Below are 15727 nucleotides of genomic sequence, written 5' to 3'. Positions count from 1 at the left end.
GCGGGCATGCTAGGCTTACCACGTCAAAAACAATGACTCCGCAAACAAACAGGATAATGCGCTATTAAAATGTTTAAGAGTCTGTTAACTTCAAAGCAAAAACCACATTATTGGAAAGCCAATCTCTTAAAACCATTGTTTCCTGGGAATGTAGTATGAAGATCATTGCTTTGATAAGCTTCAATAAGCATCAATAAACAGTCCACGTCACTTGCTTTAGTTTGTTTGGGCCTACTAATTGCTCCAGGACTTCTCGTGAATGATCTACAGAAGAAAACAATGACAGTCTGTTAATCCGCAATAATCAAAGATACTTAATACGTCTTCAGGTATAAAGTAGGAATGACGATTACTATATCTCATAGAGTTGTTGAAAAGATTAAAGGGGATGATTTATAAAGAATCACATACAACTAAAAACAATTAGTGGTAACCTTCCTTATTAGCTGCTGTGCGCATACCATAGTAATACTTGTAAAAAAATAGGCATTCATTGTTTTCTCTGTAATTTTGTCTTAATTTCATCAACTAGAGAGTAAAGGTATAATTTCACCATTAACCTGTAAATAAACTTTCTCAGGGTTCTGGGAAGCAACAGACACACTAACATGAAGAGCTTGAACAGAGTTTAACAAAGCAATTATTTACAAAGGAGTGAGCAGGATTAAAAAAAGCCTATAGGGGTGGTAAGATACAACTTGCCCAAAATGGTTAGGGGAAGGAGCAGTTACTAGAAGAGGGTAATCTGACCTGTAGGTAAACATCTTCCACATCGTGCAATAGTATTATAAAGCATGATTTTTTAATAGATAACTTATATGAATTCAATATACTTTAATAATTAGGGCATTTAGATTCTCTGTTATTCACAATGTATAGTAGTGATTTTAATATGGTTTACATTTTTTTTAATTCTTTTTTTTTTAAGATTTTATTTATTTATTCATGAGAGACCAGAGAGAGAGAGAGAGAGAGAGAGAGAGAGAGAGGCAGAGACACAGGCAGAGGGAGAAGCAGGCTCCATGCAGGGAGCCCGACATGGGACTCGATCCCAGGTCTCCAGGATCATAACCCGGGCTGAAGGTGGCGCTAAACCACTGAGCCACCGGGGCTGCCCTGGTTTACATTTCTTTTGCAAAGTCAATTTTATAATGTCTTTTAAGAACATGAATTAAAGCAAAAATACCAATAAAATGTTACTACTTTACAAATTATTCATAAGTTTACCAAGCTTTTTTAATAGATACAGCCTATGTTGCATAGACATCAGAGCTCCAAACCAGTCTTGGAAATTTTCTAGTTTAGTGGTTGTTAGTTATGGATTTCACAAACCAATAGAAAAAAAAGTGGGCCCTACATATGGTTCCTAAATTTTGTTTTAAACTAAACAAAAATAAGCCAAATACCAAGACGCAGTGCAAGCAAGAGAAACAGAATGTATGGAAATGAGAAGTAATTACAATTAAAAAAACAAAGGTTTACATCAACAACTAATTTTCAAAAACAGCTCATAAGAGAACAAATCCATTATATAGGATTTCAATTTTTTTTTGATTTCTAAATCAAAGAGAGGTTTCAATTAGGTTGAAAGTAAAAGCACAAAGATATATCATGAAAACCGTAACTATAACAAAGCTAGAATGGCTTTACTAATAGCAGATATGGGGAGTACTTCCTAACTCATTCTATGAGACAAGTATTACCCTGATGCTAAAGCCAAATAAAGACGTCATACACATACAAAGCAACAGACCAGTATCTCTTAGGAATATGTACTCAAAAATCCTCAACAATACATTAGCAAGTCAAATCTAGCAACATATAGAAAAGCTCCTATGCCATGATCAACTGAGATTTATCCCAGGAATGAAAGGTTGGTTTAACATCTGAAAATCAATTAATGTAATACACTGTATTTCTTTCCCATTGCTACTTTAATAAATTACTACAGCCTTATTGGCTTAAAGCAACACAAATTTATTATTATATAGTTTGGAGGTCAGAATTCCAAATTAGGTCTCATTGGGCTAAAATAAATCAGCATTCCTTTTTGGAGGCTCAAGGAAGAGAATTCACCTCCCTGACTTTTCCAGCTTCTAGAGGCTACCACATTCCTGGCATTCCTCCACGTTCAAAATGAACAACAGTAGCTAGAGTCCTTCTCAGACTGCCTTCTCTAGGATTTTCCTTTTGCCTGCCTCCTTCCCTTATAAAGACCCTCATGGGGACCCGTGGGTGGCTCAGTGGTTAAGCATCTGCCTTTGACTCAGGGCCTGATCCCTAATTCCCAGGATGGAGTCCCACATCGGGCTCCTTGCATGGAGCCTACTTCTCCTCCCTCTGCCTGTGTCTCTGCCTCTCTTCCTGTGTCTCTCATGAATAAATAAATAAAATCTTAAAAAAAAAAAAGACCCTTATGATTACCCTGGGCCCACCTGGATAATTCAGGATAATCTCCCTGTTTTAAGGTCAACTGATTAGCAACTTTAGTTCCATATGCAATCCTATATAACATATTCAGGTTCTAAACACTTTTGGGTGGGGGCATTATTCTGCCTATGACATATACCATATCAATAGAATAAAGGACAAAAACCACATAATCATCTCAATAGACACAGAAAAAGCATTTGACAATACTCATGATTAAAACATTCAGCAAACGAGGAGTAGAAGGGAAGTTCCTCAACTTAATAAAGAGTATCTATGAAAGAACTAAAGTTTTAAGATTATACTTAATATTGAAAGATTAATGTTTTCCCCCTAGGATGAGAAATAAGGCAAGAATGTCTGCTCTTTCCACTTCATCTTTTCTTTTCTTTTTAAAGATTTATTTATTTATTTATTTATTTATTTATTTATTTATTTATTTATTTATTTATGAAAGAGCAAGTGTGAGAGCACTAGAAAGAGATTCCACCCTGAGCAGAAAGTCTGATTCAGGGCTCAATCCCAGGACCCTGGGATCATAACCCAAGCCAATGGCAGCCGCTAAACTTGCTGAGCCACCCAGGCGCCCCCGCTTTTTCCCCTTCTATTCAACATTGCATTGGAAGTTCCAGCCAAGGAAATTAGGGAAGGAAAAGAGATAAAAGGCATTCATGTTAGAAAGAAGTAAAACTATCTGTATTTGCACATACATATAAAATGTCTGTATATATAATGTTCCAACGGATCCACTAGAAGATTAGAATAAATGAGTTCAACAAGGCTTCACAGTACACAATCAATATACAAAAGTCAAACGTATTTATACACTAGCAATGAAAAATCCAAAAATGAAATTAAGAAAAGAATTATGTTTATGTTACCATCAAAAATAATAAAATACTTAGGGATATATTTAATAAAAGAACTGGAAAACTTAGTCTGAGAACTATTAAGCATTGTTGAAAGAAATTCAAGATCTAAAGAAATGGAAAGACATCTGTGTTCATAGGTCAGAAGATAATATTAATATGGCAATATTCCCTAAATTGATTGCAGATGCAATTCAATCTCTCTCAGAATCCCAGTTGTCTCTCTCTTTTTTTCAGAAATTGACAAGATGATCCTAATATGTATGTGGGATTCTAGGGATCCAGAACTAATACAATTTTAAAAAGAAGAATACAATTGGAAATTTATACTTCCCAATTTCATTTTATTTAATTTTTTTATTTTTTAAATATTTTATTTATTTATTCATGAGAGAGAGAGAGAGAGAGAGAGAGAGAGAGGAAGAGACACAGGCAGAGGGAGAAGCAGGCTCCATGCAGGGAGCCCGATGTGGGACTCGATCCCAGGTCTCCAGGATCTTTGGCCCTGGGCCGAAGGTGGTGCTAAACCGCTGAGCCACCCGGGCTGCCCCCAATTTCATTTTAATTGGTGTTTTTAGGATTATTTTGACATTTTTACTAATTATGAACATGTTATCAAACATTACAAATACATATTTGTTTCCAACTTTACTTGTGTCATCCTTCTGTAGAAATCTATTATTGCACATGAATTGGATGATATTTTTCCCTCCAATAAACCATACAGTATATATATATTTTTCCATACAGTATATTTTTATGTAATTTTAAAATTCTGTAATGTAATACTGCTAGGTGGCAGTATTACATTACTCAAAGTCTTGTCAGGCACCCTTTTCCTGAGAAAATGCTGAGTAGTTAGGACTGAGTTTCAGTAGTAGGAATAATCAATGCTCCAAAGAGAAACTGTGGGTTGGGTTCTCTAAGGATTTGGTGATCCCTTGCCAGAACAATGTAGAAACTGTAGGAGAAGAAAAATAATTTCCCTTCTATCTTTGAGTTCTTGGCTGAGACCACCCTGTAATAAAAGATAGATTAATCAGAGAAAAACAAACACCTTATCAATATGTATACCTCATATATGCATGAGAGATACCCAGGGAAAATGAGAAACACTCAGAGATGGCCCTAGCTACAACCTTAAGTACCATCTTCGGCTAAAGACAAAAGAAAGATATTGGGGTGGGTAGGGGTGGGAAGGCCAATTACAGGAGGTTACTAGACAACTAGACATAGCACAGTAAAAAGTAAAAGGTAAGGTTTACTATATAGATTTATGTTGGTGTCTTCGCCATTGATAAGATTCTCTTGTGATTTAGAGGCACCCATTTATTCCTAGTATATAGAGGGAGATACTTACAAATGGAGATTTTTCTTTATAAATGCAAATTTCTCTTACAAAAGGGTAACTTCTCCATATTCAGAACTCCTCTAGTGTCTGCTGTTTCTCAAAAATAATCAGGTCAAAAAAGTCCTTATCCTGAAGAAAGCATATTTTGGGGTGGCATATTGTGGCACCCTTCCAAACACAGATTCTCAAGATTGAAAAAGACTCAAAACATCATCAATACGAATCACACCGCTGTTGCTTGATGTCACGCTCCTTTTTCCCTCCCTTTTCTAGTAATAGTTAAGCCACTGGACATCAATGACTCAGGAAATTGTTCCACTAGGGAAAGAATTAGAGATTGTAGATAAGGTCACTTAAGGTTTTTATTTCCAGTTCTACTATCAAGTATTTCCACTTAAGCTCATTCTCTGTTCCCTTATCCTTAAAACAAGGGTGTTGTGTAGATGAAGTCTCTGGGAGATTTTACTATCTCTCAAAATATATGATTAATATAGATGGAGACCACCTTTTGAAAGAGATGTATGGCAGGAGATTTAGAGCACCAAGAAAAAGAAGAAACTGTGGGAAATATAAATTAGATTTTTCAATTGATCAAGGAAAATGTAATTTAGATATTTTTGTAGAATATACAATGAAAAAGGTAAGGCTGGCAGATTTTTACAAATAATGGTCAAGGCTATAATGCTTCATTACAGTGTCTGGAATAATGAAATTCTGTGGCACAGTATCGGTAATGAATAAATAATGATGAGGAAACAATAATACAGGATTTAGAAAAAATTAAAATATAAAATAATGAAAGAGTTGTCCTTTTTTAAAAATTTTTATTTACTTATGATAGTCACACACACACACAGAAAGAGAGAGAGAGAGAGAGAGAGGGAGGCAGAGACACAGGCAGAGGGAGAAGCAGGCTCCATGTCGGGAGCCCGATGCGGGACTTGATCCTGGGACTTTGCCCTGGGCCAAAGGCAGGCGCTAAACCGCTGCGCCACCCAAGGATCCCAAAAAAGTTGTCCTTTAAGCAAGGAATCAACTTTACTTAAAGGAAACTGAAGGAAACCACTTGGGTCTTAAAATACTTTTTGTTTTGGGCTCTATGTGGTAAATCTTGACATATTTGCGATCTAGGAATCTAAGTAAAAAACCTCCTTGTATAGTAATCAGGCTGAAACAAATCCTCACGTGTTACTAAAATTTGGGTCAGTTCAATCACAAGTGGCAGATTTCCTGTTTTTTTCCTGCCTTTCAGTGTAAGACATAAATTAATTTAGTGCTGTCTTATTGCTTTATTGTCCTTCTAAAATCTAAACCTCCATGCCTGCAAACACTCTGGAACATGTTTAGAGAATTATGAGAAACTGAAATGCATGTCTGTTGTAGTAGATTAGTAAAGGTGAGTGGGTTGAACTTACTGATTACCACTGCAGACATAATTGAATTAAAAAGAATTTAATAACTTGTAAGATTATTTTCCTGCTTCCATAACATCTATAAAAAGTACATTATGTTAAAGAACAAGTGAATTACTGGTTTTATTAAACAACTCATGAATCAGCATCCCATCTAGCAAGTAGAGAGTAGCTCTAGCAACTTGTACAAAATAGAGGGTTTTTATAGGAAGGAGAGTAGGGCAAGAAGTTGTTATCAAAAGAAAAATAGGGATTGGCTTCAGTGAGCTCACCTTCTCACAGGAGGAGAGACAAAGGGTCCTATGAAGTGGATTACCTCACCCTTCTTTGAGGGGGATGAAGAGGGCTCACGTGACAGATTATCTCATTGGTGCTGACCAGAAACTTTTACATTGATTGGCTCAAAATTTTACTTCTGGAAAAGCTGAAACTGCAATTAAGTCTTAGTTTGCTGTACTGTGGCAAATGACTCTACCTTGGGCCTGTGGCTTTCTTTCTAAAAATTATAATTTATAGTATTTTATTTTATTTATTTATTTTAAAGATTATATTTATTTATTCATGAGAGACACACAGAGAGAGGCAGAGACACAGGCAGAGAGCGAGAGGCAGAGAGAGAGAAGCAGACTCCATGCAGGGCGCCCAACGCATGACTCGGATCCCCGGTCTCCAGGATCACGCCCTGGGCCCAAGGCAGGCGCCAAATCTCTGAGCCACCCGGGCTGCTCCAAGTCAGAGTGTTTCTAACAGTTTAAGACCTGATTTATAATGTCGAGTTTTGTTTATAGTCTGACTTTTAAGGTTAAGAAACTTAAAAAAGTACACAGAATTATGGTAGAGAAGATAAATCTATTAATTTAAGGAATTTGAGGAGAAATGATGGTGACACTGTCAATTTGGGGGTCAGATTGCTTTGAGGATAACATTATAATTGAACATACTTATATACATATATTTTCACGGATAATAAATCATATTGTTTTACATCGTCATATACAAACAACCACAAAACTATATAAGCATGAGGAAAAATGTCATATAAGTTATCAAGAAAGAAGAAAAAACTTTCATTTACCAGCCTAGGTAAGGGGAGGGGGACTCTAATAAATAAAAAACCATTTATTTTCTTTGGAAAAAAATAAATAAAAATTAAAATAAAAGGTGAATATATTACCCCATTTTATTTTCATTCATTAATGGTAGCAATAATATACAAGGGAAGAGTAGAAATGATCTGGGTAGTTGAAAAACTTCAACTGCTTTTCTCTTTATGAGCCTTTATTAATAAAGCCATGGTGTATGAATTCTTTTGCATTATTATCAAATTTCCCAATTTTATAATTGATAATTATACGTAAGGGCAAATTGAGGTCCATAAAAGTGTTCTATGCTAAAAAAATTTTGGGAAATGCTTGCATAAAGACAGTTAAACAAGTTTCTTAGCTATAATTTCTCAGAGCCTTTGATAAATTAACATTTGAGTTAGGGACAAACAGGGCTAGGCTAGGGCTAGGTAGGGGGCCACGGAATCAGGCTCACAGAAATACCCAAAATGTTGGCAAGCCAGACCACCCTGCCCTAGGTGTGGATGGGGAGGGTGTCTTTTTATGACGGTCATATATGGCCAACAAAGAATAATCAGACCCCAAAGAAGAAGTAAGCCATTAAAGATGTTATCATCTGTTCTAACTCAAACCAAAACAGCACAAGAGTCTCAAGGCCACAAGTTTCCCAGTCAGTTCTCATAAAAGGCCAATCAAAAAGCCCTTAGTGTCATCCCTGTCAAGACCCCTCTCACTTCTGAGAGCTTTCTCTGTATCTCTGTTTAATAAACTTCTATCTCTTTACTCACTCTCTGTTGTCCACCAGATTCATTCTTTGACTCTGTGAGACAAGAACCAACCTTTCCTGTATCACATTCATTATAGTGGTATGTTGCATTTCTCAAACTTTTTTGGATGCATGAACACTTCTAGGTCTGGGGTGTCTGGGTGGCTCAGTTAGATAAGCATCTGACTCATGGTTTCAGCCAAGGTCATAATCTCAGGGTCATGAGATCAAGCCCTACATTGGGCTCTGCATTCAGTATGGAGTAGGCTTGAGATTCTCTCCATCTCCTCCCACTGCCCCTCCCTCTGGTCTTGCATGCTTTCTCTCTAAAATAAATAAATAAATAAATAAAATCTAACACCCCCCCCCCCCCACCAAAAACCACTTTTAGTTCTACGCTATTGTTGTGGAAGAAAAATTTTCCTCTACCCTTCAAGATTCTTCTGGCTGGTCACTGAATTAAATTAACAGGAGACAGATTAAGAGGAGAAAATTAAATTAAATTTGCATGTATGCAGTTCTCAAAGATATGGGACATAAGATATGACCAAGACAGACAGCTTTATACTTCTTCTTTTTTTTAAAAAGATTTCATTAAAAAAAAAAAAAAGATTTCATTTATTTATTCATGAGAGACACACAGAGAGAGGCAGAAACATAGGTAGAGGGAGAAGCGGGCTCCTCACAGGGATGTGATATGGGACTCGATCCCTGGACTGGGATCATGACCTGGGCTTAAGGCAGGTGCTCAACCACTGAGCCACCCAGGAGTCTCAAGCTTTTATACTTCTTAGACAGAGAAACAATAACTTTGTGAGGAACTGACAAGACAAAGAAAACTTATGTTTGAGAGCTTTGAACAGAAATCTAAACAGAATTGAGGCTGGGAAAGTAAATTATTAAAAGTAACAAGGTTTGTTTATATAGTCTTCTTAGGCCCTGAATTCCCCATCTCTGACGATAAGGATGTCTTTCTAGCTCCTGGTGCAGGGATGGTACCTTTCACATGTAAGATTTGTTTCCCGGTTTTTGGAGACAAAAGAAGGTCAGAGTGTTCTTCTTGCACTGGCTGTTTCTTCAGTAACTTTAATTCAAAATAATATACTCCATGGCATATTTTGGAGTGGTCTGCCCTAAGCCCTAGAATTATCCCTATGGTATTTTCTAGAACATCATACCATGTCACTGTAGTTAAGGGATTTCAGGGCAGAGCAAGGAAAAAGATATGACCACAAGGTGGCAGTAGGACACAACAAGTTGTATTTGGGCCGCACTTTGACAGATTTCCTTTCAGAAGTCCCTCACAACATGAGATTTTCCTAAGACAAAATGTGTGTGTGTATGTATGTGGGGGCACTACTGAGAAAGGAAGGAGGGTAAAGGAACTCCCAGAGGACTGGAGAGAAGGTTTATGTGTCATAATGTCGCTCAGCATCAAGATAAGGAGTCTCTGGGTCAGAGAGTTCCAAAAACTGGCCTGAGTGCAGTTTTTCAGGATACGCAGAGCAGGAAGGCTATAGATGACTAAAAATCTGCTTTAGGTTGTGTTTAGAATCATTGAATGGGGCACCTGGGTGGCTCAGTAGAAGTCTGCCTTCAGCTCAGGTCATGACCCAGGTCCTGCGATTGAGCTCTGCTTCAGGCTTCCTGTTCAGCAAGGTGTCTGCTTTTCTCTGTCTCTCTGCTCCTCTCTCCTTTCCCCCATCCTGTTCATGTTCTTTCTCTGTCTCTCTCAAATAAATAAAATCAAATCACTGGGTGAATAGATATTTGGTGCCAGTGGGCTTTTGAACTAATAGTCCCAATCTGCTGTGATGAAACAACTACATAAGACCATCTTTGTTGGTAAATGCTGGCCTAGATAACCTTCTAGGTTAAAACTACTGTTATCCTATTCCAAGTTTTTTGAACTCTTGTCATTTTAATGTCTACTTTCACTTCCAGTATAGCCACATGGAAAATATAAGAAGTGATTTGGAAGGGATATTGTATTCCTGCTCCAACTGCTAAAGTTAACTGATGATTGTTCTTTATTGTAAAGCAGTGGTTCTCAGAGTATGGTCTGTAGCTCTTACAGTCTGAAAGTCTTTTAGGGTTATGAATTAAGACAGTCACTTTATTCATGGAACATCTTTTCTACTTGAAAGAACAGCTGAAAACCCAAAGTCGTTCAGACTCATCAGGCTATTTCTTTTCTTTTTTTAATTTATTTTTTATTTTTATTAAAGATTTTTTTTCTTTTTTTAAATTTAAAATCAATTAGGGGTACCTGGGTGGCTCAGTGGTTGAGCATCTGCCTTTGGCTTACATTGTGATCCCAGAGTCCTGGGATCGAGTCCTACATCAGGCTCCCCACCACAGGGAGCCTGCTTCTCCCTCTGCCTATGCCTCTGCCTCTCTCTGTGTCTCTCATGAGTAAATAAATAAAATCTTAAAAAAATTTTTTTAAATCAATTAATTAACATATAAGATATTATTAGTTTCAGAGGTAGAGTTTAGTGATTTCTCAGTTGCATATAATGTCCAATTCTCATTGCATCAGGTGCCCTCCTTAATGTCATCAGTTACCCTATGGCTCCAGCACAGATTATTTCTTGGAAAAGAGAAAAATGAGCTTATCACTTCAAATAAAACAAATCTCAGAGTTTGTGGCCAATGATAAAATTTTAGCTTTCAAATGAATTTTGGAAAATTTGTAGCTGCCATTATGATCTTGACAATTACCTAATACTGATATTAACAAATGTGATTTTTTTTGCTATAATAAAATGTCAACATTGGAGGATCCATATTACTAAGAGAATCAATATTTTCCAAACTGCCAATGCATGACATTACAAAATCATGTATGGGTAAAAGATCCAATCAAAATACAAGATAGACCAATGGATTATAATGTGAGTGTATAAAAATTTCATTGATATATTTTCACTTTCCACACTGAAACTAACCTTTAAGGAATGACCACTTATTGAGTTTGGGGGTAATATCAAAGAAGAGTGTCCACAGGGTAACCAGAAAGATAATGAAAGTAAAATTAGCAAAGATTGATTTTATATGTTGCCTAGCCAAGTTATTCTGAGATGAATATAACAGAACATTAAAATAGAACTATTTCAGCTCAGGTTCCAGGACTAGAGGTACCAGCTACTCTCTCACTCCAGTGAGATTCCAGATCACTTATATGTGACTTGCAAATGCTTGGTTGAAATCTGATTTTGGAATCCATGGCACTTCATCCATTCAAAGATACAAAAGTATTAAAGTGACAAGGGATGGAGAATTGGAAATTGAAGAAAGAATTTCTTTGAAGACAGCTGTGATTGGAGTTCTCAAAAGAGGGCTGGAGATGCTTGCTTTTCCATTTAAGCCTAGTGAAAGGAAACTCTGAGAAGATCATTTGGAGAGTCTGACATGTCCCTTGGAGCTTGGGGAAACACAGGGCACTAATATCTGACCCACCACTGAGAAAACTAAAGGGGAAAAGGCTATGGTGAGAATCTCTGCAGCTAAAGAGAAGATGGAGGTTGGGATGTACCTATACTCTCATTGCCTAAAGTATGGGTTTCCTGTGGACAGATGGGGTTGCCTTATATTTTGCTCATGAAAGCAACCCAGCTAAGTTAGGAAACCGGAACAGAAAGCGACTGAAGGTATATTGCTGGATGCCTGGGGACAGAGGAAGAAAATAGCAGTTACTAGCCAGAAGAGACATGCTGGCTTGAATAAAAAAGAACAGCAGATAGGGGATGTGTCCTGGAACCCCCAAGTGCCCCACTTTTGAGAGAATATGGATCAGCTCACCCATAGGGCTTGGAGTGCTGACACTTGATCACAGTAGCACTGGTCAGGTAAGATTTTTCCTTCCCTTCCCTCTGTTCCTGCTTATCTCCATCCCACCCTGTACTAACACTGGTGGGATCAGAATGGTGGGAAAGCTGGGGAAAGAAGAGAAGTGAGGGATGGTAAAATGCAGAAACAACAATGTTCCCTTACCCACTGCAGCCAAATATGAACTGACTGGAGGAGCAAAATCTTTAATTTGAACTTGCTTGGAGTACTGCATGTACCTAAGACATTCTAATTACTGAAATGAGCAGTTTCAGTGATATGAAATGGCAAGACATTTTAACTATCTGAGAATGATAAGAAAAGTCAATCACACCTGAGATTTCATCTGGCAGTAGGGAAAAATCAGCCTCTTTAGAGCAGATTTGTAATAAAGTAATGTGAAGAAAATAGAGTCACTTTACGAGTACCCCTTGCTTGATATTGATCAAATGCACATATAATTCAGTGGACAGATTTACACACTTTGGTTGGTATTCAGGAAAGATTATCAAAGATTGCTGTTATCACATTCCATGTACTATGGTCTCCTCTATCTTAAAATAAGATCCTACTTGTTAGAATACATTTTTTTTTTTGCCTTCTTTGATGATCAGAGAACCTCTGCCTTCTCACAATCCTCAGGATAACATTCACAGGTACCAGTCCCCTGCACTCAGTCCTATGAGCTTTTCTTGTTCTAAGTAATTTTCTTTAAATTATTATTACTAATTTTAATAGATAAAACTATCCACATGATATAACATTCAAGAGGTACAAAGGTTATATAGTGCAAGCTTTTTCTTACACTTGTCCCTCCATAATTTTCTCTGGAGGTAAGCACTGTTAACAGTTTCTTTCTTTCTTTTTTAATTTTATCCATCCACTCATGAGAGACACAGAGAGAGAGAGAGGCAGAGACACAGGCAGAGGGAGAAGCAGGCTCCATGCAGGGAGCCTGACACGGGACTGGATCCTGGGACTCCAGGATCACACCCTGAGTCAAAGGCAGATGCTCAAATGCTGAGTCACCCAGGCGTCCCTGCCCAAAAGATTTAGTCTTTTATTATTATTATTATTATTATTATTATTATTATTATTTTTTTAGTCTAAATTATAGATGTCACTGATACCAAATACAACTTGTATTGTAGGCTTGGTAGGCTTGGTTTACATTGACAGTCCAAACATAAGAAAGAACAGAGGTTTAAAAAAAAAAAAAAAGAACAGAGGTTAAAAGGACTTCTAGGATCATAACTCAACCTGGAGAGTAACTGTTTAGACTGTAATTAGAGAAACAAGCTAGAAGGACTGGGCATCAGTGCTGACTCACAAGTGAGGTACAGGGCAGTCCCAGTGGCGCAGCGGTTTGGCACCGCCTGCAGCCTGGGGTGTGATCCTGGGGACCTGGGATCGAGTCCCATGTCGGGCTCCCTGCATGGAGCCTGCTTCTCCCTCTGCCTGTGTCTCTGCCTCTCAGTCTCTCTCTCTCTCTGAATAAAATAAATAAATAAATCTTAAAAAAAAAAAAACCCACAAGTGAGATACAGGTTATATACTGTGGTACGCGGCCCACTGCAGGTATAATGCAAAAGGGCTGACATGGTCATATATAGTATCGTGGCTCTTTTTTTCACCACAATAATATTGTAGTTTATTAATTATTTTATGTAAATTATGACACCAAAATGATATTTTTGCAATTTTAAAATTTATGTTCTTATATATCACTATTAGCTCAACTAGATTTTATAAACAATAAAATCTATTATTACTTATAGATTACTTAAAATCTATTATTACTTATAGATTACTTATAGATATAATAGATTGACTCAGGGCAGAATCTTAAAGGTAGAATCTTTTTTTTTTAAAAAAAATTTTTTTTTTTAATATATTTTTTTTTATTTATTTATGACAGTCACAGAGAGAGAGAGAGAGAGAGAGGCAGAGACACAGGCAGAGGGAGAAGCAGGCTCCATGTACCGGGAGCCTGATGTGGGATTCGATCCTGGGTCTCCAGGATCGCGCCCTGGGCCAAAGGCAGGCGCCAAACCGCTGCGCCACCCAGGGATCCCAAGGTAGAATCTTTATATTTTACTATCTTTAGTAGTCCTTTCTTTTTCTTTTTTTAAGTAGGCTCTACACCCAGCGTGGGGGCCCAACATAGGGCTTAAACTCAATACCCTGAGATCAAGAGTCAGACACTTAACCAACCAAAGAGGGCTAACCAAAGAGGTACCCCTCTTTTCTCTTTTAAAAAAGTTTTTTTTTTTTTTTTTTTAATTTGAGTATAGTTGACACACAATATCATATTAGTTTCAGGTATACAACACAGTGATTCAGCATCTCTATATGTTATGCTATGCTCACCACAAATGTAGCTACCATCTGTCACCATATAAAAATATCACTGGTTATGTTCCCAATGCTGTACCTTTTATTTCCAGTATCATGGCTCTTACACAGACCAAATGGGCTGTAACTAATTTATTCTCCTTCAGTGAAGGATCACATTAGCCTAAGCATCCAAACTGCTCTGAGTATGTTATGCTATGTTCACCACAAATGTAGCTACCATCTGTTACCATACAACATCATTGGCTATATTCCCTATGCTGTACCTTTTATTTCTGGTATCATGGGCTCTTATACAGGCCAAAATGGGCTGTGATTATTTTGTTCTCCTTCAGTAAGTTATCTATCACTTTAGTCTAAGAGTCCCTATTGGTTTGAATCGCAATGGCTATAGTTTGATGAGATTAGAATCGACAGGTCATTTGGCACATTTTATAGATGTAATACAATAAGCTTGATTTTTTTTTTTTTGGTCTACATAAAACATCATGTTTAATATCAAGACCATTACCATCATCATCATCATCATCACTAACAGTTATTGAACCCTCACTATGTGCCAGCCACCATATAAAGGATAATTATCATGACTAAGCCTATGAGGTAGGTACAACTATTATATCCATCTTACGGATGAGGAAACTGAATAATGAAATGGGTGGAGTAGTTTACTTAAGGTCATGCAGTTGTTAAAAGATGAATCCAGAACTTGAGCCCAACCAGTCTATCATACTAACCTGTTATTAGGGGGCATCCATGGAAGAGTAATATACGTATCTGAGGACAGCAAGTAAGGACAGCTTCTACAGCCTCATCAGTCAGATTCACACAATGTCCCATATGAATCTCCTATTTAAAAATAAAGAAAGGATAGTCAAAAGAAAAAACAGATTTATGATTACAGCATGAAAAACTTAGGAAATACTCTGATACAAAAAGAACCAGGGGCTCCTAGCTGGCTCAGTTGGAGGAGGAGGAGACTTTTGATCTCAGGGTCATGTTTAAGCATCATATTGGGTGTAGAGATTACTCAAATAAATAAAACTTAATAAACAACAAACAAGGGTGCCTGGATGGCTCAGTCCATTAAGAGTCTGTCTTTGGCTCAGGTCATGATCTCAGGGTTCTGGGATCAAGCCCCACATTGTCAGGCTCTCTGCTCAGCAGGGAGTTTGCTCCTCCCTCTCCCTCTGTCTGCATGTGCTTTCTCTCTCAAATAAATAAATAAATAAATAAATAAATAAATAAATAAATAATCCTTAAAAAATAACAGCAACAAACAAGACAAACAAAAAGAACCAAATCTCTCCTTGCAAGAAAAATTCTAGAGAAAGGACTAATGTAAGTATGCAGTAATTTGGAAAGTATAGATAATTTAAAAGTTAAGTGCACAACCATTTTATAAAGCAATATGGCAAAATCTATTAAAGCTGAAGGTGAGTATACCCCAGAACCTAGCAGTTCTAATTGCAAATGTCCACTATACAGAGTAGCTCCTGTATATGTGGACAATGAAACAATTTATAAATGTGTTCATTTAAAAAAATTTTTTTTTATTTGCCCTCCCCCTCCTGCCTCCCAGGGCCACCCCCATTTAAAAAAATTTTTAAAGATTTTATTTATTCATGGGAGACACAGAGAGTGAGAGG

The 15727-nt window shown here is 37.2% G+C and overlaps 1 protein-coding gene across 5 annotated transcripts in view; it reads right to left on the bottom strand.

The window, feature by feature from the left end:
- Positions 1–54: 54 nt before the first annotated feature.
- The window catches only part of AMN1 (antagonist of mitotic exit network 1 homolog), a 56330-nt gene continuing 40657 nt past the window's right edge, over positions 55–15727 (bottom strand). For 4 of the 5 annotated variants that reach the window (XM_077870546.1, XM_077870544.1, XM_077870543.1 and 1 more), the window contains 2 exons: positions 14816–14927; positions 55–264 (listed from right to left, as the gene is read on the bottom strand). In XM_077870546.1, the coding sequence (XP_077726672.1) occupies positions 191–264; positions 14816–14927 (186 nt within the window). In that variant the 3' untranslated portion in view covers positions 55–190. Of the gene's footprint in view, positions 265–3102; positions 4318–14815; positions 14928–15727 lie in introns of those variants that run through there. The other variant, XM_077870545.1, reaches the window with a different exon arrangement.

The sequence above is a fragment of the Canis aureus genome, chromosome 25, assembly GCF_053574225.1.
Source record: "Canis aureus isolate CA01 chromosome 25, VMU_Caureus_v.1.0, whole genome shotgun sequence".
NCBI lineage: Eukaryota > Metazoa > Chordata > Mammalia > Carnivora > Canidae > Canis > Canis aureus.
Note: the sequence above shows the minus strand (reverse complement) of the source record. Positions and strands in the feature narration are given on the sequence as shown.